Source organism: Protopterus annectens, chromosome 17.part0, assembly GCF_019279795.1.
Source record: "Protopterus annectens isolate FY-2018-M chromosome 17.part0, PAN1.0, whole genome shotgun sequence".
Classification (NCBI taxonomy): Eukaryota; Metazoa; Chordata; order Ceratodontiformes; family Protopteridae; genus Protopterus; species Protopterus annectens.
The window spans coordinates 643,492,003-643,517,788 of NC_056751.1; the positions used below are offsets into that span (position 1 = coordinate 643,492,003).

The 25,786-nt window shown below is 39.0% G+C and overlaps 1 protein-coding gene across 2 annotated transcripts in view; it reads right to left on the reverse strand.

Annotated features, from left to right (window-relative positions):
- Nucleotides 1-25,786, reverse strand: part of LOC122791241 (endoplasmic reticulum-Golgi intermediate compartment protein 2-like) — a 429,978-nt gene that overhangs the window by 297,796 nt on the left and 106,396 nt on the right. For both annotated transcript variants that reach the window (XM_044058906.1, XM_044058905.1), the window contains exons 5-6: nt 19,852-19,892; nt 19,673-19,774 (exon numbers count right to left, since the gene is read on the reverse strand). In XM_044058906.1, coding sequence (XP_043914841.1) covers nt 19,673-19,774; nt 19,852-19,892 — 143 coding nt within the window. The remainder of the gene's footprint in view (nt 1-19,672; nt 19,775-19,851; nt 19,893-25,786) is intronic.

The following is a 25,786-nucleotide window of genomic DNA, read 5'->3' on the forward strand; positions in this document are numbered from 1 at the left end:
GACCCTTGTGGTTGTTAGCCTAGTAAACATCTATGAACCTAATACAGTTAATGTCTACATTAAACCAGATACAATGTATTCAGGGCCCTGTTAACAGCAAACTACTTACAGGTACTGAAGCTGTCTTAAGAGTCTGGTTGAAATATAAAGAAGACATCAGTATTACAGCAAATATGATATCAGATACAAGTTCAAAAGAGGCAAAGGTTAACATTATATATTTAATAAAATCTACTTCTACTTTAGAAAGAACAATGTAAAAGGAATCATGTACAAAGCACTAGGGAGATGAAGAGTGGCATTTATTTTCATTTAAGAATTTCAATGAGTCAGAAATCTTTGTATGGTATTCACTGAAATCATATTTATATGGTAAAACTCTAGCTTGGTTTATTAAAAAAAAACACTAGGATAGGGAACTTGAAGATTTACAAATGAAACCAGACCATTTGAAGCTTGAGATGCAAAAGGAAAACAATAATATGCAAAAACAATATGATGAGATAAACAAAAGATATTTACAGATTCTACATCATAAAACTATGATTAACTTAGAAAAAAAATAAAATAATTTCTTATTCCATGAATCACAAAAAACAAAGACAAATTGCAAATAGAACCAAGAAGATTATACATTCTAATCAGATTAAAAAGTTATTTTTCCTGGTACTAAGAAAAACGTCTATGACTTAGATATTATTTTATAACAGTTTAGAAAACTCTTTTCTTTAATTAATACCAATCTTATTGAAGACCAACCACATATTCTAATAAAATAATTTTTTAAATATATCAAGACTAAATTAACAGACAAACATTTAAAGTTAATAGAAAAATCAATTACAATATCTGATATCAAAATACAAATTAATAAATTAAAATTAAATAACACACCAGGAATAGATAATATTCAAGAAATATATAAATTATTACCTAAAAAAGCTTTAAAATTTATTGGTAATAGTATACAAGTTAAAGAAGATAATAGTATCCCTCCTTCATGGAAATATACTTGAATGCATCCAATTTTGAAATCAGATAAAGACCCAAGAGAATGTTCTTCATATAGGCCAGTATCACATTGATTGTAAAATGTTAATGGCTATTTATGCCAGCAGAATTAAACATGTGATTCATTCATTAACTGAAGAAGATCAAATTAGATTTATAAAAGATCGGAATACATAGGGAAGTGAAATGACCATAATAAGTTTAGATAAAAATAGTGCTATCAGTTCTCTTTGCTGAAATTATCTGTTTCCAGCTTTGAATGAATATGGATTTTCACAGGAGTTTAAGCAAATTAATTAAACATTTATATGACAATTCTCTTAACATATATATTAAAATTGGGTCTAGTATATCTTCTTAATTAAAATGAACAAGGGTACAAAACAAGGCTGTCCTTTATACCCTCTGCATTTCTTAGTGAACCATTTGCAAACTGTATTAGGATCAATTCAAATATTAAATGCATTCAATTATCAGACACATCAGTATAAAAAATTAAACTATTTGCCAATGATATTTTGTTGATATTAAATGACTATAATAATTCATTACACATATTATTAGATAATTTAGATTACTTTGAAAAAAATCAGGCCTTAAATGTAATAAAAAACCTAAGATCCTACTTATAAATTCTAATAAAAATGACTTAAATAAGAAGTTTTAAATATATATCTGCAGATAATAAAATTATTTAGGGATAACCTTAATGAATGAATGAATTAAATGAGATATTAAATATTAATTTTAGTAAACTCCTCAATGACAAATGGAATACATTTTTTTCACAATGGAAGATTGATATTTCTCTAATTAAAATGATAAGTTTTCCCAAAGTACTATATTTTATTCAAGCTATTTGTTTACCTCCTTTTAAAAAATATATATGTCAATTTAATAATGTTATGCTAAAATGTTTATGGTACGCTAAAAAAAACAAGAATTGCATTAGATAATCATTTAAAAGATTGGGAGAAAGTGGGAATTAACCTTCCAGATGTTGTTTTATATGTTTTAACATCTAGTCTTAAAACACTATCTTTATGGTTAAATATTTCATATTCGGCAAGATGGAAACAATTCCAGGAAAAAATATGGTTACAATCTAGCCTCGCAAAGTCTCAAAATAAAAACATATTAACTAATAATCCATGTTGGATGGTGAGAGACTTTTTAATAAGTCATAAAACTAAATATAGTTAATCTAAATTTATATCCAACACATTATCTTCTTTTAAAACCTTTATAAATAAAAACTACGACATCAAATGACAATGCTTGGATGAAAATTACGGTGATACTTGGGAAAATGAACTGTAATACTGTTTGATTTAATCTTTAAATGTAAATTTTAATTTATTGTCTTAGACACCCTTGAAAATAGCTTGTTTTTTTTGTTTTTTTCAGGATTTATAGGTTTTGAATTTTTGCATTGCATCCTTGATTAATATATATTGATTTCTTTCTATTTAATAACATATAAAGCATTTTATTTATTTTTTGTTAAAATTTTCAATAAAAATGTTCCGAGTAAAAAAAGAATATTTCTGAGTCAACTAATTAGGTCTGTGGCAGGCAGCTGAAGAGATTTACAACAGGAATGAATAACATACTGAATAGAGAATAAAGCCCCAAAGACATATTGAATAACTCCTTAGTTACTTAAGTTATCTTTGCAGAATATTCCTTGAAATGATAAAGTTCATATTGGCATTCTGGCAAAAAAGTCTCCCCCTTTCTGAAGCAATGTTATAACTTCCCCTCTACTGAAACAATATCAGAATTCTAGTTTGTGATCTTCACCAAGATCTACATTATTATCAGTTACTGACTATAATTTCACTGACCAGTGTAAAATAAATTTTACCAGCTTTCATAAATGAAAATTAAATAGATTTTACAATTAAATGCCAAACATTGCAAAACATTATGAGAATGCTGACTAATTGATTTTGCAGATAATCTCAAATAGGACCGTCTAATCTCTCATCTTTTATTTGCTTTAGTGAACTATTAAACTCATTAATAAAAAATAGAAGGTTTTAAGATATGTGGTATTTCTTAACAATGTTTTTTTGCATAACATGTAGTATTAATCTTAACTAACCTTAAATCTGCCAATGTTCATTGAGATCTCTTAAGAACTTCTGAAAAATATTTAACCTCAGTTTTAAACTCTGTCTTACCCAATTTTAATATATTCCTCAGATTTAATGACAGTATAATTAACTTTATCTTACCCAATTTGAATATATTCTCTTTTAAAAGAAACATATAAATACAATTAGAAATGTAGTAATAAAGACTAGATGCCATTATGCAAATTTATTAGGATTAGAATATTCTATTTCCAAAAATAACATCCAAACAGAAATAAGTTATTTTCTTTGTGGATAGACTACATTTAATCAAAATCATATTACCTGGCATGTTTTATATATATATATATATATATATATATATATATATATATATATATATATATATGCCAAGCTACTACTTTTCTTTGTTACCAAGTAAAAATCACATTAGGGGAATAATTAAAATATCTTTATCCCTTTTAATGTACAGCTAAACCATAAATAGTATTCAATATATGTTATATTTAAGTATTAGAATATAGAAGTATTCTGGTGGTAGGTTTCTAGACATTGACTCATATCTCATAGGTTCCATTCTTATGATAATAGTGCAATTTTCAGCTTTGTTATATACTGTGAAACAACGAGAGATACATTCATTAATATACCATGAGAAATTTCAAAATTCAGAATCCCTCATTAGATCCTTTTTTCATAATACCTTGCTATTGTCTGTAAATTGTCATTTGCAATATCCTATTTCTTTGTTGACAATCTACATATGTTAACTCAGTATTAAAATATATTAAGAAAGTTATATTTAAGTATCACAGTTTACAATGGGTGTTTACAATACCTCTAATTTTCTTTGAAATAAGACTTGTATTAATTTTAAAAGAATAGAAGACTGGCAGAGAATTTATACTTTGGCTTAAATGCTTGAAAGACGCTACCCTATTATTAGTCAATAAGGAAATACACTAATATGAACATGATCATGGATGTGGACTAGCCATACTGAGTATTAGACAATATATAGCATTTAAATTGCAGGTTTTGACTGAACGCAAGTCAAAAATTATGCTACTCTTCGAAAATAATTAATGTCAATATTTAGACAAAGGGTCATCTACATTTGTTATGTTAGAACTTTATAAAACTGTATTAATCCAAAAACTCTTCATTACCTGAATCTTCCTGGAAATTAATAACTTTGACTAATTACCAAACACTTCAGATACTAACCTTCTGGTTAGTGGCATTGCGCGATGCATCAGAAACCATCCATGTGCAACTAACAGTGGGCAAAACTGCCTTTCAGTTTATAGCATGCTACAGACCACCGTCTCAAAATCAGGAATCCCACTCGGCCTTCCTGAAAACATTGGAAAACATGAAGATCTCTCCAAACACCATTATAATGGGTGACTTCAACTACCCAAACATAGACTGGGAGCATTACTCAAGCCCCAACACACTAGCCAAAAAATTCCTGGAATTTATAAACTCAAATGCCATGGAACAACTAGTCACAACGCCCACAAGAGGGGAAAACATACTTGACCTAATGATCACCAACATGGGGACCATATGCTCCACACCAGAAGTATACCCCTCATTGGTAAGATCAGACCATAAATTAATTTCATTGGATATCCAAAACCTGACCCCACCCCCAGCCCACAAAACCACAGTGAAAAACTTCTCAAAAGCAAACTTCACACTTCTCAAAACTGAGGTGGAATCCTTCAAGGCCCCTGGGCCAGTGGAAACTATGGCCCAAACCACAGAATCCTATATAAACGCATTCTAGGGATACCTCCAAGAATGCATGAATCATGCTATTCCAAACCAAGACCCAATCGTCCAAAGGCAGGTGTCCAGTCTGGTGGACCCCAGCCATAAATAAGTTGTACAACAGAAGGAGGAAGCTACTACATGATAGAGCAAAATCCCTAAAAGGGAAGGCATCTCTGATCAGTACTAGGAAAAAATTATGATCCCTCATAAAATCCTCCAAGGCCAGCTTCGAGAGAAAAATTGCACAGGACACTAAAGACAATCACAAGGCTTTCTTTAGCTATGTTAGGAACCTGGGATGCAACTCCCAGATATGCTCAGAATTGATTCTAAATGACAAAAAATACACTGAATCCACAGACATTGCCAACATCCTGGCAGACAGGTTCAGTGCAAACTTCTCCCCCCTTCCCCTCCAAAAGAGCAAATATCTATCCCAGCAGAGTGCAGCCTCCCTAACATCTCAGATGCTCAGGTGAAAGCCGTCCTCTCCAAAGCAAAAAAACACTGCTTCAATGGGACCAGACTGTGTCCCGGGTTGCATCCTACATGAACTCCAAGAAGAACTAAACCCTCACGTAAAACTGCTGTACAATCTCAGCCTCACTACAGGATATGTACCCAAAGAATAGCATACAGCAACAGTGGTCCCACTCCACAAAGGTGGTGCCTCATCGGACCCTGCTAACTATTGCCCCATAAGCCTGACTAGCCTTATCTGCAAGGCCATGGAGAAGATCATCATGGAACTCATAAACAAACACATTGGGGACCTATAGACACTAGATCCTACCCAATTCGGCTTTGTCAAGGGCAGATCCTGCCTCTTGACCCAGGTCGACTTTTCCAAAACAGTCACCAAGGCCATAGATGAAGGCAAGGTAGTCCACACAGCCTATCTGGACCTTGCAAAGGCATTTGACACAATACCCCACTCGGGCATCATAGAGAAGCTATCCAGCTTAAATATAAACCCCAATGTCACAAGATGGGTTGCTAACTGGCTGAAAGACAGAACCCACAGAGTCAGAGTTGCAGGAGCCATGTCAGACTCGAAACTGGTTACAAGTGGTGTCCCACAAGGCTTTGTCCTGGGACCTCTCTTCTTCGGCATATACTTCTCTGAGGTACAGGCCAACATGGGAGGACTATGGCTGACCAAGTTCGCAGATGACTGCAAACTGGGTGCCATAATTGACTCTCCAGCTGACACGAACATCGTCCAAAAAGGTCTCACAGAGATGGATAACTGGTGCCGGAGCCATGGCCTGAAGCTGAATGCCAAAAAGTGTATGGTCATACCCTTTGGCAAAAACAAAGTGCCCACAAATTACCACATAGGTGGTAACCCATTAAGTACAGAAGAAGTAATTAGAGACCTGGGGACCCAAGTTGATAGCAATCTCTCCTTTGACAACCACATTGCCAGAGTGGTTAGAAAGACCTTCTACATAGCCCACCTTATTACGAAAGGATTCACATCCAGATCAAGTGAGGTAATAGTGCCCCTTTAGTCATCCCTCATCAGGCCCATCATAGAATACAATGCCCCTTTTGGGATGTACCTTACCTGACACCTGCAGCAACTAGAAAGACCCCAAAAGTACCTCACAAAGAGGATCAAGGGACTCAAACAGATCCCATATGCTGCCCGGTTAAAAATACTCCAGCTCTACTCAGTTGCATACCGCCTACTTCGAGGCGATCTATGCCTGACATACAAAGCTATGTCCAACCCAGAATTAATGGACATGCTCCATCTCAGAAAATCTAAATCCCTTAGAACCGCACGCTCGAGGGACTTGAACCTCAGCACAGAAATAAATAGAACATGCTGGAGGGACAGATTCATAACCCAGAGGCTCCCCTCGCTCTGGAATAAAATCCCAGTCCATGTTAGGCAGAGCACCTCACTGACTCTCTTCAAGAGGAATCTTGATGAGTGGATGGGAGATCGTAGGTTTACCCCGGTTATTACTTCTGTGTCACTACTAGACAGAGGCACAGTAAACTAACCTTAAAAAGGGCACATCAAACTCAAATTAAAGGGTGGCGAAAGCCAAACACATTGGGCTAGGCTTATAAATGCCCCAGGGCATAGCCCAGTATGAACCTATGAATCTATACAAATGCTTATTTTGAGATGTATTAGAGAAACAACTTTATCACCTTTTTGTAAAACATTAACATGTTATAACTTCTGTGGGAAAATGATTAATACACCTGACATTTGTTGGTGGCAGTGTAATAAGACTAATGCTGACTGTCAACATAGAAGATTATGATTGGTTCTCCAAACATAAATAGGATGTTATGTATTCAAGTGGATGTCAAGATATTCACTTCAATAGCAAAGCTTGAGAGGTGAATGTTGATATTCATAATGAGAACACATAAGTTTAATGGTTATAAACACAAAGATCTGTCTTTCATCATCAGTGAATGCTCCCCTTTGCCTGAGTGGTATTAGTCATTGCACTACAAGAATCTTCAAATCTTTTCCGTTTAAGTGGCAAACTAGTGACTTTGCAATCTGAGTCACTTCCTGCCTGCTATTTCTGCCACCTGTGTGGACTGACTGGTTCTTGAAATTTATGAAGCTTAGTCTTTGTGACTCAGAGAATCATAGGTTTAAAGACATGCAAGTCATGGCCTCTGGGAGTCAGTGAGAGGCTGTACTGACTTGTCTAGTGTCATCTTGCAGTCAGTAGATGCATCTGTGTCTTGTAAACCCAGTAATTATGTCCAACTCTTCACAAGCTAATCTGCTAAATATATTTGGCTGCTAAACTGACAAAACCTGATACAATAAATTGTATGATTTGCTTTTCTATGCATAAAACACCATGTTTTGATCTACTAGACTCAATCAGTGACCTAAATAAGACAGTAATGAAGCTTTAGACTTTGATGACCCCACCCCTCCCCCATCAAGACCAGTTTCTTATTCTCAGTTAAACGGTTACATTCTGGTTCATATCATGGTTAAAGATCTGAGCTTTAGTTCGATCACATAGGCTTTACTAGACTCATGACCTCTGATTTCTAAGTAGTACACATCAAATTGTTTTTGGGCTCCTATTACTTCTTAAACTTGGCTTTAATGACAGCCAAATCAGTAGTAAGAGTAAACATATTAAACATCTTTCTGGCATAATTTCCTGCCAGATAAAGGAAAAATGTGGCTTGTACATCTTTACTCTTTCCAGCTACACCAGATGCAGTAATGGAAAGGACAAACTTGTGCATCCATTGCTTTCATTTCTCTGCCCAGCTGCCTTGGAGTACCAATGATACAAGAGGATTAGGTTTAAATATGAATTCCATTATGATTTTTTTCCATTTGTATATGAAGAAAATGATGACACAGCTCAACAGCTGTAAAAAGTCCCGAATACTGTGATTATTTTACCTTTTTCATTAACTCTGCCATTATCCATTATGTTTTCCTCTCAACATTGTATTGCAATTATTTTAAAAATACTGTATACTAAATTTTCATCATACTGAAATTGCCAATATTTTTAAAACTTTACCAGAAGTATGTTAATTGTATTTTTCAAATAATTTGTACACTTTTTTTTTTTCTTTGGAGCTTTTATCCTCAGGCCTCATTAAAAAGTTCCATATACTACAAAGAGCTATCAGCTGCCATGTACTACAAATGTTATTTGAAAAAAAAAAAAAAAAACAGCAGAGTGGAGTCAGTAAGTGATTTACAGCTTGGCAGGCTGTAACATATGACTTGTTGCCAGGCAGGGAGTTCCCAACCAAGAATTAGATAGTGAAGGTGCGTGTGGACTTAAAAAAAACAAGTTTGGACAAAGTATTAAATTGGTTTAATGGCTTCCTGCTGCTCTTCTGCTGTGGCTATACAGTACTGTTAAGAATGAGACTAGTGCTTAAACTATGTTACTGCAACAGAAAGATGCACAAGCCTATCTTTTCACTGGTTTTGAGTGCAATCATGGTGGTCCATGTATTGCATATATTTTGTGACATGCCTTACAGGAACATAAGTAGTGATTAATGTGGGCTCTGTTACAGTCAGACTGCACACAGTTGCTGCATGGCATATATGTTATGGCCTACAAACATGGCTGGTCTATCTCTGAGATACACAGTCAGTCTTGTGGCCTCATCCAACTGCAGGCCTTCTTGGCATTATGCTGATTGCATTTTTGTGAGGCATTTCATATCATGTCATTGCCACACTCCTGACACTGTTGTGTAGTGCAATTCCTCAAATGCAGAGCTTTGATGTCCTAGACTATTAGAGAGACTGATGGGAACTCTTTCAACATTACAGTTGCTGCCAGTGGGTCCCGAGTGCCTGTAACAAGACACTGTTTTCAGTATGGCTGAGTTTGTCTAAATTCTGTGATCTACCTACAACTAGGAAGAGAGGCAATCATAGTTATACCACAGACAAGCCTGGGCAAAGTGAGCTGGCTATGTGATGTAGTACTTTCGTTTGGTAGCAATAACAGAGAACATTGGACCTCACTAGAGTTTCTGCATAGCCGACAAAATGTTAGAGAGGTAGTGCAGTGGCTTTAACATTCTGACCACTTCTCAAGATAGGTATGAGCAGCACTGTGTTATCCTTTATTGCAAAGCCATTTGCACAGGCAATGTTCATTGATATTTTCTAGTAAGCAACAGCATTAAGGTGATACATCTCCAACTGTCCCAATTTTGCTTCATATTTCTAACATAAAATTTTAATGCAATAGGCCTGTGGGTTTGCTGGACTGGCTGGCCAATGCCATCTTGCCATCACAGATGAATATGGCCCATGTTGATCCTGGGTCCAGGAGGCCATCAGCATCTTCTGTGGGCCTTTAAAATCCTTTTGGCAGGTTGACAGCTAACAAGATGGCTGTATGCATCCCTATCACCATCCAAATGGCTGCCCCATGTTTGCATGTAACCCATGTCACTCTTCTTGGCATTGAGCTTGAGGCCATGACTTTGATACCATGCATCAATCTCAGTGAGGCCCCTTTGTAGAATGTCCACATCATTATTATGGCACTTAGTTTGCAGTCATCTGCAAACTTCATTATCTAAAGACCTGCTGTATTAGCCTGGACTTCTGAGAAGTAGATGCCAAACACGAGAGGACCCTGGACTGAGCCCTGCGGTGCTTCACTTGTCACTGGTCTGAAGTTGGATTTAGATTCGGCTACTTTCACTGTGTGGGTTCTGTCATTGAGCCAGTTGGCCACCCATCTTGTGACATAGGGATTTATGCCCACTCTAGTGAGTTATCAATAATTTCAGAGTGGGGGATGGTGTTGAAAGCCTTGGCAAGGTCAAGATATGCTATGTGCACCACCTTACTCTCGTCCACGGCTCTAGTGACTGCTTCAAATAAGTCAGTCAGGTTTAGGAGACATGACCTACCTTTTACAAACCGAAACTGAGTGGGGTCCAGAGTTTGGAGGTTACCTATGTCCTTGTTTACAAGCTCCAAGATGATACGTTCCATTGCCTTGCAAACCAGGCTCCTCAGGCTAATGGGGAGGTAGTTCCTGGAGTCCGTGTTGGCGCCCCCTTTGTGGTGTGGGATAAACATCGCTGTGTGCCATTCAGTAGGCACAAAGCCTAAAGTGAGGCAATGACTGAACAAGGTACTTAGGTGGGGTGCCAGTTTGTTCTGTAGTTCATGCAGAACGCAGCCTTAAATTATGTCAGGTCCCATGGATGCTGTGTTCTTGGCTTTGGAGATGGCTTTGGAGAGTGCGGTCTTTACTTGTGCAGCCGTGATTACAGGGGCTTTGCATTCTTCCGGTATAGAGATGGGCCCTTTGGGGGGGGCGGAGGGGTAAAGTTTGCACTGAACTTATCTGCCAGGATGCTGGCAATATCAGTTGGTTCTGAATATCTAGTGCCATTGTGCTGTAGTTCAGAGTAGATCTGAGTGTCGCTATTGAGATTATTGCCATAGCTGTAGAATGCTTTGTGGTTGTCTTTAGAATCAGTGGTGATTTTATTTTTGTAACTAACTTTGGAGGATTTTATGAGAGATCTCAGCTTCTTACTGAGGCTGGCCAGGGAGTTCCTGCAATCAGGGGATTTTACTCTTTTTTGCAACAGCTTCTTCCTTCTGTTGTAGAGTATGTTTATGATAGAGGACCACCAGATTGGCTTCCTTTTCTTGGAGGATAGCATCTTGGTTCTATTGGGGAATGGCACAATCCATGCACTCGTGTTTGTGCTTATACAGTGCATTTGCATAGGACTCAGCTGTCGCACCTTTATTTTCCATCTGTATGAGTGTTGTGAAGCTTGCCACTTTAAGAAGCATGAAGTTGGCTTTGGAGAAGTTTTTTATGGCGGTTTCCTTAATGGGGGGATATTGATGTCTAGAGTGATTAGCTTGTGGTCGGATCTGGCCAGCTAGGAGTTTATCTCTGGCGTGGAGCATCAGCTACTCATACTGGTAATGACCAGGTCCAGGATATTGCTGCCCCTGGTAGGGGTATGGACAAGCTGATCCAGGGCATTGGAATTTATGAATTCCAGAAAGCATTGAGCAAATGAGTTAAGTACATGAGTTTTCCCAGTTGATGGTGGGGTAGCCGAAATCACCCATTATTAGGTTATTGGGCTGTACCTTAATATTACCCAGTATATCAAGAAACGTGGAGTGGGCATCCTGGGGCATGATGGAGGAACTATAACAAGCTACAACCTGGATTTCACTCTTTACCAGTGTTAGTTGCACTTGGATAATTTTGGATGCATTATATTGAGCAACTAGCCTGGAGGTGTGGATATTCTTAATGAATATGGACATGCCTTTTCCTCTAGTGTTTCGGTCCAGGTTAGGTGGCCGAAAGGTGTGGTATGAGTTACAGCCTGGTAATGCAGGGGTGTTCTCTGGAGCCTTGAACCAGATGTTCGTTAATGCACAGATGTCAATGTTCTCCATTTTAAAGGAGTGTCTCGAGTGAGTGCATTTGGAGGTTTAGACTTCTTGCACTGAGTAGCATTACCCTCACATTTTTGCTTGCTTATACCTGCTATGGTGGTGAGTTTGTTGTTTGACCCTTGCCTAAAAAGGCACTAAAGGGGTGGCAACAGACTTTTCCAGTATCTGGAATCCCAGTGGTGACAGGTGCGGGCCATCTCTGGCAAAGCATCATGGTCTGTTGATCATGTTGTCCCAGGCAGACAGATACTGAATCCTCTTAGAATGACACCAGAAGCTTGGCCAATTGCTCTAGTCACTCATTTTGTCCTTGTATTATGGCATCATTCTAGGCGATGGCAGGATGCTACCTAGGGCCAGGGTCATACCTGCCTTGGTTACATGATCGGAGAGCTCCTCCATGTCTCTTTTCATGTTGTTCAGGGAGGTACGCCTCAGGTCATTAACACCAACATGGACAATGACAGAGTCATATTTGTACTTGTTGTGGAGTGACCTGAGTGCTTGCGTTACGTGGCAGATCCTGGCACCCGACAGGCATCTGACAGTAACTTTCTCCTTGTTTAGCCTGCTGAGTGGGACATGACATGAGACATACATCCTTAGACTACATGAAGAAAGACATCATGGAGCTCTTGAATATGTGTCTCAGGCTGATATGAGCCTAGCATTGAGCAGCATTTTACCTTCTCCAAGAATGATGCCATAATACGAACAAAAGATGACTGACTTTAGTAACTGGCTTAGTTTCCTGTGTCATTCATTCTAAGCGGGTGCAATATCTGGCAGCATGGAAGGAGATGGTCAACAGACCATGCCACTTTGCCAGGGATGGTCTGCACCTCTCCCCTCTAGGCTTTTGAATACTAACTAAAACACTGTCCTCCCGTATAGTGCCAATGCAATGCCAAACTGGAAGTACTTCTGACACAGCAAATCAAAACCAACAACATCTAAAGGTATTACTGCTTAGTGCTAGGAGTCTAAACAATAAACTCCACTCCCTAGAAGTTCACGTCACTCTAGAGAATGCTGTCATCTGTGCAGTACCAGAGACATGGTTTAAAGCCACGGTGAGCACACCAACACTGCTAGGTTATAATGCCTTCCACACATTCAGACCAGCTATCACACACACACACACACACACACACACACACACACACACACACACACACACACACATATGTATGTGATATTGTTTGCTATTAGCTTTGCATAGTGGTTGGCATTGTTTTTAAGGTTTCAAACATAGTTAAAGATGGCTTTGTGGTTTTCCTTTGGCTGGGTGGTAATTTTTACCTCATATCTGGCTTTAGGTGATATAATCAGGGTCTGGAGTTCCCTGGTATGTTCATCAATAATCTTTTTTGCATCCTGAGAGAGTTATATATATATTTTACATGCATCGCATTGCAATTTTTTTCTTACATTATACAGCCTGTAAATATTTGGGTTCCACCACAGGGGTTTGTTTCTGAATTTGGCATTATATTTACTTCAGAAGGAGACAGATGCATCTCTGCAGATATTCACATGTGTGTAGCATTTGGAAGTAAAGGACTCAGCATAAGCAGTGTAGTTATCACTTGGAAGGGGATGTAGAATTTAGCCAAGACATCATTCAGTTTCAGTACATCTGTGGGGTCATCACTTGAAAGGGTATGTAGCATTTAGCCAGGACATCATTCAGTTTCAGTACATTAGCTCTGGCATAATCTCTAAATACCAATGATATGAAGGATGCTTTTGGCTTCAGTCTAAGGTGAATGTGACTAGTTTGTAGTCTAATTTGACCAGGAGGGAGTTACAATTGGTAGGGAGCAGAGCTTTCCCATATTGCTGCAGACCATCTCCATGATTTTATCAATCCTGGTTGGGGTGCAGACTAACTTTTCCTTACAGTTTATAGTGATGAATTCACAAAAACTTTGGGCATACATGTTAGAGGATGTGTATGTCTTCCAGTTAAAGGAGGGATAGCCGATGCCCCCTAGGAGAACGACATTTGGCTAAATGCATAGGGATTTCATACAAGTGAGGTAGGATTTACGGACTGAGGTAGGATTTACGGACTGAGGTGGAATACCCGGCAATTATCTAAAATGAATGGCAATGGGAGGTGGGGTTATTGCTATCACACAAACAAAAAAAAGCCTGTAGATTTTATGCAGACATAAATAGAAAATAAATTGTAGGAGCTACCACTCTCTGGTGGTGATGAGGTGCACCATTAGAGTTAGGAGGTAGAAAATGAGTGTGAAGGTCTGCAGATTACCAACAACAAGTAATCACTCAAACTGAGGAAAGGGTTTATGGGTAACAATGCCCCATACAAGTAAAAGGAGAGGGTGGCAGGTCTAAGTCCTCAGTATGTGCATCAGCAGGAATCAGCAAAATAGTTCAAAGTAACTCTCGAAAATAAATACAAGGATGGGAGTCTATAGGGATAGGGTACCACTAAATAAAAGAAGTCAGAGTGACACAGAATTTAAGATGTATCAGGAGTGGTGGAGGGGAAGAAATGAAATGCAGACAGATCCAAACTCAGATGGATAGAGAAGACCCCAGGGATCACAAGCAGGTTTACTAAAAGTACACCAGCCTCTGACCCTGCAAGAAGAGTTAGAAATGACATAAGAATCCATTATGTGTGGAATTTTCTGCCAGTGGACTTAGGCCAAATAGTGCTTTACTATGTATCGGTTTTGTGTTTTTCTTTATATGTTCTTAAGATAGAAAGCATGACATGATGGTAGAAGAAGTGTGGGAATGATGGAAGGAGGTGGGGGCATACATTGATGTTTTGATGGAAAAGAAGAAGTGATAACATGATGGGTGGTAAGAGAAAGAAGGACTGGCACTAGATGTTGAAAATCCTGGAGCAAGACTTTCATTTATGTGAGAGAAAAGGCAGGAGACTTGGTTACAGATACAGGCCTAATGGGCAACCAAAGAATGTTTCCTTGTAAACAAATGTTACAAAGCTTATAGTGTTGTGATACATTTCTGTGTGACTGGATATCCAATAGGTTTATTCTGTGTGACTGGATACCCAATAGGTTTATACTGAACAAAAAAGGGTGGGAGGAGTAAGACCCATTGTGGGTAAACAATGGACTTTGAATATGAAAAAAAGTAATCCATCTGACCTTTGGACCAGCTAGCCATAAATGGCTGCCACCTGTAATGATCAATACAGTTCATGTAAGATTTAATAATAATAATAATAAAAACACTTTATCCTAAGCATGGGTCCCCACAAGTTATATATGGCATGATTGTTCTCATTAGGGGTAATAGTAATACATAATTACTGGTTTGCTATCAAAATCCAGAAAGGCACTTCTTCGACTACCGTGACATCATAAGTATAGTTTCAAACTTTTGTTAAACTAAAAGAAAAATCAGTGAATGCGTAATACTGATATCTGGATGGCAAATGCAGTTAAATGGTCATTTTTTCCCCAAAACAATGCATACGGAAAATCGGCTTTAACATGTTTTGAAATGTTGGCATAAAACATTTTTATTTTAGACACTATATTTTGACGACATGATTAAACAAAGAACTGCATTTCTGGATTTTGATAGTAAATGATAATTATCATTTATGGGATGGGTAAGGCCAATCTCTAAACAAATGTGATAGGTTACTTCGAGCACAAAAAGAGAAGCTGACTAGTCTTTAAATGGCCTGCAAGGGCAGCTAGCCTAGTACTTACCAATGTACCTATGATTTAGAATAGTATGGTAAACACATGATATAGTTAAAAAGTGCATATGTTTATGACTTTCTCAATAAAATATGGATCTGTTGGTTTAACTACATAACATGCCATTTTAAACCCTCTACACACAGAACAGAAGAAGTAGAGACATTAAAATAGTGTATCGAAAGCTGCTTTTGTAGTTTATTGTTATAGGTTGCAGATAATATGCCAGCTTTTAAATTTAGTATGCACATAACTAGCAAAAATAATATTGTGTATTGAAATGTTTAATGTCTCTTTGACAGTTGGTATGGAGTATGTTGGTAAAAGAAGTCATGTGGGTGAGTTTATTAAGCCCTGGAAGGGAGATTAAAATGGCTGTGGCTTATAGTCACAATGTGTACATATAATAAAATAATGCTGATGGATTAATCTAATTATGGTCTTTCTTATCTCAGTTGTAGATTAAGGCATTAGGTGGATAGCATGAGTAGATAAAGAAATAGTATGAACATGCAGACTACAATACAGTTGAAATCTACAATATATAAGTTGAGGTATACATGTTCCAGGGCCAACCTAGTCTATCTCACAGCAGTAAAATTTTACAGTAATGCAAGGAGCTTAGAAAGTGAAGATTTTGAGGCACAGGTCATACAGACTCATAAAAAGCTAGTTCTCAATAGGGTGAAGGTAGAGGCTGGGGGAACAGAAAGGAAGATGAAAGAAAAGAATTACTATCAGATGGAGGGAAGAGGAAATGAATAGTGTGTAAAACTCATGGCTGTTAAAGAAGATGGCAGGCAGTGGCTCTTACCTTTCTTGTCAGGCTGTGGGGGGGGGGGGGTAGTGTATCCATGTGGTATACCCAATGACCTTTGGCATTCTGCTTCTCAGGAGACAAGATTAGGTTGGGGTGTGAGAGGAGGTAGCAGTCAGGCGGGCAGGCAGTTTGAATGTGGGAGTTCAAAGAACTACTTCAGAGGGAATGATTGCAGATATTGAGATTTACTGGAACCTAAGCTGTCCAGGAAGGAAACATGGAAGATGCAGAAGTAGGGATATAAATGGGTGGGGCAGTAGACTGTACCCAGCTGAAAGAAGAAAAGCATTAGGGATATTAGTAAAAGGGGGAAGGTTGATGGTGAGAAGAAAGTGTGGAAGGTGAAACAAAGATGATTAGTGTGCAGTAGATGGAGTGAGGAAAAAGTAGTAGTGATAGGTTCATACACTAGCCCAAACAGAATTGAAGAATCAATGATTTAACACAAGTTAAATGGGTGTTTCTCAGACAAGGTGTATTTCTGGAAAGAAACAAGACAAGGTTGTTCTTTAACAGGAATTTTCCGCTTAGCTATAGAAAAAATAAATCTGAATGTAAATAGGATGATAGAAAGTTGAGGTGAGCATAAAGACAGAGAGAGGGAGAGAGAGACATAAATTTGAGGGGTAAAAGGGGGAAAAGGTAGTAAAAACCTGTCCGCTGATGACTGTGTACTGCTATAACAACACAGGAAGGGGAAACTGCCATTGGTGTTAAATACTTAAGGCATTTGGTAGAAAATTCAACTTGATGTTCCATCTCAAAAACTCATTAGTAATATAGGATGAGGAAAATAAGTTCAGAATGTGTAGGAGTGCTATGGACAAAGGGAGGGAAGAAGCATTTTAGAGAAGGGTTTTAGTTAGTTCAGTTGGTGCCCTGGGTAGTTCCAAACTGGCAACCTCCACCCAAAGATGAGGATAAAAAAAATTCTTGAAGCTGCAAAACTGTGATTTAGTTCCTAACATCTGAAAGACATTAATTAAAACAGCAAAAATAGTCATGCTGCTTAAATTGTTTCCAGTACTGCACTCCCTCCTGACCAGCATCTCTTCTGGGCTACTGTTTTGTTTTACAATATATTTAGCTACAACAAATTGATTTGTTTGTTTGTGTCTTTCGGCTTTTCCTGGTTAGGGATCGCCACAGTGGAACTCCAGTCCGCTAATGATTGGCAGTAGATTTTTACGTACTGGCTTGCTAGGCCTAACGCACAACCTTCAACGAAGGAACACCCATTCACACAATTGATAAATTAAAAAAATTTTAAAAAATTGATATTTCATTTTGAGCAACTTGGAATATTAAAATATGACGTGTGTCTATTTCAATCACGTGTTATATAGGAACACTGTTGTTGTTAGTGAAAGAGTATTATAGTCAAAACATGTTCTTCAAAGCTTAAATTTTTTTTTCAGCTATTCAAGATAAGCTGTCCCAATATATGTTAAAAATTCATCTTCTTTCTAAGTCATGATAACGTCAAGTATTTCAATTGTTATTGAAGCTAAAAGCTAAATGATTTTGTATGCTATGTGACAGGCCCTCTACCCCGGGCCTGTAATCAAGGAGTCTCAATCTTCACCACTGACACCGGTAAGAAATGGTCACTAAAAACAGGAATGGATTTACACAGAATTTTTAGATGCAGCTCTCTGCATCAAGCACAGTTTTCCACAAAAGCACATAGGGAACACGCCTCAGACCTGGGACTGGACTATCTGTCTCTCCAGATCTCCAAAAAAGACTCACATTGGAGTAGTCTGTCCCAGTTCCAAGTAGCCAACACACCCACACCTGGGCATTTGATATTCACACACACACACACACACACACACACACACACACACACACACAAATACTCCTGGGAAAGCCTGGTACAGACTTATTAGCTGCACCCCCTCTGCCCAGACCATTAAGTAACTACGCTGCCACCAGTCAACTACCCTCAGTTCTTACAAGGGTATCCAATTATACTGAGTAAAACCAATACTAATATAAATGGTAGTGTGTAACCAAAGCAGCAAGGCTTTTCAGAGTGGCCACAGCATAATTAAAATAAGCACAAGTATTCTCAGGATGTTAAAAATACTGTCTAAATGACCAGCCACAATTAAATTTATAAAAATATTTAATAATAAATGTAGATCAATGTGTGTGTATGTACTTTTAAGAAGTTATCCAAGGGCTTGCACAAGTGCATAAATACTGAGCACGTGCAAGCCTGACTGCCATTTTGTAGTAAGCTGTTGAGATGTAAGCATATATGTATACAAGGTCTGTTTGTTAGCCAGTTCATTTGTATTTTATGATGCTGCTATCCATCCCGATGTGTTTCTATGTATTAAAGCATCTAGTGTAAATGAAGTACCCCACCTGCTTCTCATCTATGTTAGTGAGGGACAGGTGCCAATAAATAATAAAATAGAAAACAAGGGAGAAATAAATAGCATAGTACAATAAACACCATAGTTTTAGTCACAGGAAAAATAAAAATAACACAGTTGGACAGACTGGGACAGATCTAATTATACTGCATTTCCTCAGCGTGTAAAGAATGAATGTTCCCTTGCTAACTTAATTAATACAACATGGCAAGATTAGGTGCCGAGATGTTTACTTCTACAGGGTAAGGCGATGAGCTTCTCACAAACTGAACTGAACAATTAACTCAACTGACTGTGATAACTTACTTTATCTTGTAGATCAGGTTCCAAAGAAAACAAAACAAACTGCTGCGAGAATTCCATCCTCTCAGTGCTGGTTATAGTATGACATCACATCTGCTCACCTGACTAGAACAATACATACTCAAAGCGCTGTTAAGATCTGTTGCAGTATTTGAAAATTATAGAACAATTTCAAAAACTTCTTCTCTTCCCTTCCAGAATTATTTGCTTAAACATAAACATTTAATCAGTTATAACACTGTTGATACATTTTTAACACCAGCATCTGTGTAGGTCAGTGTAATAGTCAAATGACACAAAATTTGTTACAAAACTCCAGCTAACTATGCTGGTATATGTTACACATGCACTGTCCTCTTCTCCCTGGCACAGATGGCAATACCTCACATCATCACATTTTACACAAATGGTAACTATTATTAAATAAAGTCAATCTTAAAAGTGCTTGTGAGATCCCATAACTTCACATAGCTGCTTTTTTATTCATTTTATTTACTTAAAATTGGCTATAATCAACTATTTCTTTATTTTATTTGTATATCCCTTTACTCTTAATGCCTCACTCTAAATTATCTAAATAAAACTATAAAATAAAGATTATCCGCACATTTTACCTTTCAGGTTTCTTGTGCTTTGCGTCAGCAACAGTGTACTCCGTGAACGATTCCAGTAAGTTTTGCTCATCTTCGAGGCAGTTATGCATACTTTGCAGATTTCTAGATCATAAATAAAGTTGCTTAGATAATGGAGACCAAATGCATTTGCCAAAACGTTCCACAGATATATGGCTTACCTTTGCCAAAGCTTTTGTTCTGGTGAGAGTTCAAAATGTACCTTGGGAAAATGTACAAAATCAAACATATTATTTGCAAGTTTATATCAAGTATATTTGCCTGGCAGTTGAGAACAGTTGCGTAATTTAATGATGGCCAGAAAAGAAATTCAACACTAATTCTGAAGTATATTTGGCAACATACCACATATGACCGTGCTCAAAGAAATTTAAGATAAATTTAGTTGAGAGTCTATATTACAGATATACCTTGTATGAAGGATGTAAGCCATTCTGCCATCTTGTGCCATATTTATGCATGATTTACAGCTGACATCATCTGGTGTTCATTTCAATATACTACATTTATTTAGTAATCCTTCAGTCTATAATGATCTATTTATAATATGTCTAACAGTTCTTTTTCAAAGGTAATATTTATGCAGCTAGTTCACAAACTTGTCTGATCCCCGAGAGATGGATGTGTTTTCTACTTTCTTTATGAAAAAGGTCTTTATAGCTATCAGGATTTTCAAGAAAGAAGACAACAAAACAGCATATTCATCTGTTTCCTATCAATGAGCAACTGTTATAACCAAGGACTCATCAAATCTGAAGACTTCAGGGAAGAACTTAATGTACTTTATTTTTACACTTGTTATTGTGTCCTCTTCCAGAGACAAGGTCTGACATTACCTAAAGAGATTGGCTTGGTTAGTAAGGGAAGTGTGATTTCTGTGGTGACATTCAACTTGCTTTGATTATTTTAGTTCTTCACATCTATGTACGGCTGTGTATTTATGCATTACAACTTTATTTTGTCTATACTTATCACTGTATGCTTTATCATCAACTGGGTAGAAAAACTATTGCATAATACCAGCACAATATATTAATTTAAACTGATAAATGGATGCAGCATTCATTAAGGGCAGGTTTGTTAAATGACAATTTGTCAAGACTTACACACTGCATTGGATAGCTCTGAAAAGTACAGTTGTGTACACTTACCATAAATGTAGATGTTAGAGTGTATTCACTGTTGCAGTCATCACATTTTGGTTATCTGCTTGCAGTAGCCCTCTGTCGGCCTGATTAACAAAGTCCTATCCAACAGGGGATCAGACCCCACTCAACCAGGGCTGCATCTACCTCTACAACCTTTCTCAGAGGTGTCCCTACCAGGAACATCCTAGAAGCTGCTACCTGGAGTTCTGTACATACCTTCACCAAGCATTACCATTTGCCAATTTTCTCTAAATCCAAAGCTGGCTTTGCCACTGCAGTCTCGCAGGGCCTTATAGCTGGTCCTAATGCTTTCTAAATTCCTCCTCCCATCCTTAGCTTTGGGAATATACCCAAATGTGATGACTGCAACAGTGGAACATGAAGAACATAGTACAGTTGCGTACACTTACCATAAATGTAGATGTTCAAGTGTATTCACTGTTGCAGTCCTGGTTACCCTCCCTCCAGCCCCCTTTCTTCTTTTGGCTATACCTCTACTCTACTTTACTATGCTCAAAAGCTTTTTGGTGTATTTGTTTTTTTGTTGGAGGCATAACCTTGTATATTTATAGATTTAATTGCTTCTCATTAGGGGGGCACCTAACATCTGGGGCAAGAAAATCTGATGTAATGGCGTCAGCTGCATGTTTTATACCCCTGACAACCTGACGTCGTGGAAGAAGGGACAGCAACTGATGCAGGACCCAAGACTTTGTTAATCAGGCTGACTGAGGGCTACTGCAAGCAGATAACCCAAATGTGATGACTGCAACAGTGAAACATGAATAACATCTGCCATGTTAGGAGAATTGCTCCTTCTCCAAGATACAGTAACTCTGAAGTTGGGTAAAATAAAAAGAAGGGTTCTGTGTGTCCCTTTCTGCATATGGTATGTCACAGGCTCTGCCCTACCTAACCCACTTGATTTTGTAATTTGATGGGTTTCAGCAGTGCCATTTTATACAGCTGTATTCAGTACAATGAAGTGCTGAAAACCCGTTCTTTAACACATACAACTAAAAGTGATAACTTTTAAATCTACACTTTAATAATGCACAAAACCAACTAAAACCATTTTATGAACTAATAAATGACTTTAGGGTAATGCACCTTTTCAGATGAAGTCCATAAGCTATGAAGCTATGCCATGGTTTCCAGTCCACATGATATAGATCGTTATCCCACAATTATCTATAACTCTGTTGAACTTCATTCCTTAATTACAAGTGTAATTGCAGCTTAATTCCCTGCTTATTATGCCGGGTCTGCAAAGGCTGGAATCTGTCATTTTTGCACATCTTTTTTGCCTACATCACTACTAATGTTATATTATTTTAAGTTTACTGAAACTTAGTGGCACACAGAATATATTCATTCTGTCCACTAAGGACGAATTCCTCAGGATGATTTGGTCAGAAACAACTGAATGAATGGAACTTTGAATCTATTTTGTTTTACTACCTATTGAGCGGGTTGGTGACCCTAGACTTCTTAATCACATATATGGAGGTGCAAGCAGTATCTTCCCATTTTAGGGTAGGAGGGTGTGAATCCCCCCAAAAACAAGTTTATTTTTTACTCAAATAGTCTTTGATTAGTCATTCTTTAGTTAAGTATGCCATACTGAATGCAAACTGAAACCACTAAAGAGACTGGTACAGGCACCTAGGCGAAGCAACACCCCCCTGTGAGACAGCTGAATGTAGACACATGGCAGGTTGGTAGTTTAGCTGCAGTGACAAATGCCTTGGACAATTCCCTGTGGAAATAGAGGAAACCCCTGCATCCTAACCTCAGGTGGCAGACACAACCCCCCACAGTGATACTCTCTGCACCCCCCCAGAAGCCACCCTGTGCAACTGTCATTCGAACATGTGGTCATCACAGGATGCCAAGTGGGCATGAAAGTGGTAATGTGAAACCGTGTGCTGTGGGCAAAGCCTTTATTAACACAATATGTAAAGTGATGTGTGTAGAGCTTGGTGCGTACTAAACCCAAATATATTCACAACTTGTAGAACTATGCCACAGCATGTAGGAAATCCTGCACATCACTGTAGTCACACTTGCAAGATATGCTTTAGGTGACACTCCCTTACAACAATAGCCTTCCTACATAGTGTCAGAGGCATCCCCCTCAAAAGTGACTCCCGTCGGGTATCTGTCAGGTTCCGTTCCTGTTGCAGAACAGACAGAAGGTCGGACAGCTGCACTGTAGGGCATCCAGGTAACACCTTCAACCGACAATGCCATGCCTCCACCTTGTTATTAGTGTGCAGGAAGTCCATGTCAGAGATGTCACACACATTCCAAAATTTCAACGGGTAGGAAGATGGCAGGCATTGCTGTATTGAGCAGCGGGATGCATACTTCTGTGGTCAGCAACGCACATAATGATGGTCCAGAAATATGCCTATAGGGTTAGCACAGTCAGGTAAGGTAGCCACAATGTTCAAAAATGTCAGGATAACATCTTTCAGTGGTAGGAATGCCAACGCAATTAGCTTGCAGAGGGCGATTGAGAAAGCAGTGTCCATACCATAGAGGGCCACAAGATGGTGATGCTGGATCTGGCACCAAATGATTTGTGCAAAATGGAATAGGCACCCCTTCAGAATACTCTTAGGGAATGCCCTACGGCTGGCACGGATCGCTGTCTTCTCAAAATCAGTCATAATATACTGTGGAGCCAAGGTGCATCCCTGTTCTGAGGTCATACCCTTCAGTATCACCCACATATTGTTGTATGCAGACTCTGACTTCCGTGTCATGAGACAGTACACCAGGGGGACAATCCTTGCTGAGGTGGGAGTGCCAATATATCCATGTAACGTATACAGCTGGTGGCATATATCGGCCCATGTTGGGAAGGTGCCATCCCCAAGAATGATGTCAGATCTGCACAGATCCATCAGATTCTGTGATGTAGTTAGTAGAACCAAGGAATCAGTCCCATCCATATCAGACCTTCTGTGGAGGATAAAGCTGCAACTACGGAGGGGATACTGGCTGATATCGATATCTTCAAGTGTTACTGGAGGTGTGGACATGGCTGCCCATGCCCTCTGCCATACCCTGGTTATGCTACGATGCAGGGTGGCATGGCAAGGCATCTCTTGTAGTACATTGTCATCCGCTGTGCCTAGGACACTCTGCATTACCAGGCTTGGTAGGTCAATGCCGGTTACTGCCCTCTGCCGCAGTTCTGCTCGCAGTGTAGCCACTTGGGCTGTTGTTGCATCTGGGTCGTGCTGGTGTGGCAGTGATTTCAGCAGTTCTTCCCCCTCATCCTGGCAAACACTGATGGCATGACCTCTGCAGGCCTTTATACTCTGCTCGATACATGCCCAGTGCAATTTAGGTGGTGCTTCATGCTCTAAATGGTAGAGGTATCCCTCCACTACCAGCATTGGTTTGCCCCATTGGCTGGGCACTGTGCTGTATCTGTTGCCAAGCTGACCAGGGCTATACAGGTACACAGATTCCATTATGGAAATACCACTTGTTGATGGCCTCTCAGTATCCATCACATCCAGTGTAGCAGGGAACAGGATGTAGACATGACTCTGGTACAAGTCACTATCTGACTTTGGGTACGTCGCTGTACACCACCTTGTGTTGTACCCTCTGAATTAGCACTGCCTACCACAGCTGCCCTGTGCAGCTGTCTACACACCACCTTGCTCTGACTAACTGGTCTTCTAGGGTTTTTCTATGTGCAGTTCATGCAGCTGTGGGATTAACAAGTGATTGTAGTCTGGTAGGAGTATACACAGCTTGCTTGTGCCACATGTTCTACATGTACTGCGCAGGTCCCCTTTAACTCCCACCTTTTGCTGCTGGCCAGTCAAGGTGTGGGGCCCAGTCTCAGTTTCAGTGACAGATGTTAGATAGGGAGGTATCCCTGTGTTGCACCCTTGTCTGCCTGCATGGGCCTGCATACTTGTGTACCCCAGCTGCAACGACCATTGGATGGGTTTGGCGGCCCCCACAATACACACATGCTGCTGTGGACTGGAAGGTGAGTTGCTACCCCTGCGTGTCACTGTTCCCTTCTACAGGGTTTCTTTCCTACTATTGGGTAGGTAGTCTGTGCTTGTCAGGGTTGGCATGTTCCCACCTGCCACTGCACCAGGAGGGCTCTGGCAGGACAGTGTCTGTCTGTTGCAGGCATGCCGCTTCACCTCTTTGGGTTGGTCATGTGGAAAAGTCATTAACAACAGTGGTACACACAAGGACACTGTGTACATCTTGCTGTGATAAGCTTAGTCAGTTGACAAACTAACGGGTATTGCATTAGCATGTACTTTCTGAGGGGTATGAAGTCTGAAACTCAAATGACTGTCATTTTTTTCGACCTCTGCTCTGCGCTAATGTTCCACTACATTGCCAGACTGCCAAAAGTACTTGGAATATGGGCTACACATATTCTGCAAAGCTCAGGGCTGTCTGTGCCGTTCTCTACTGTTAGGGGGTATAGGCAGGGATGCTTGTGATGTTGTTACTGCTGGATTGGACAGTGTGCATGTACTACTGTATCACTCTGCAGTGGCTGCAGCTTCTTTGGGTTTTCCTGTCAGCTTCCAAAAGCATGGATACAGGTTGTGTGTGGGAAATCTGTATACTTTTGAAGGCAACAGGTATGCTGCCTTTTTGTTTTACATGTGAGCAGTCCTCTTTAGCCACTTGTTCAGCTGGTCAGCTGCGGCTGTTTCCACTGTCGGGTGACAGCCCGTGTATATACTTTAGGGGATGTCTCCATTTGCCGATTTTCCCAACGATCTCTCTTTCGGCTGCACTGCTCTACAATCTAGCAGTACTGCAACCTTCTGCTTTCAGCATTGTAGCTCGCTGGCATTTGTCTCGCAATCTACATGCCGGGACTCCTAAAGGAACACATCCCTTATACCACTAAACACGAGTTTAAAAATTCTACAAGAATAAATAT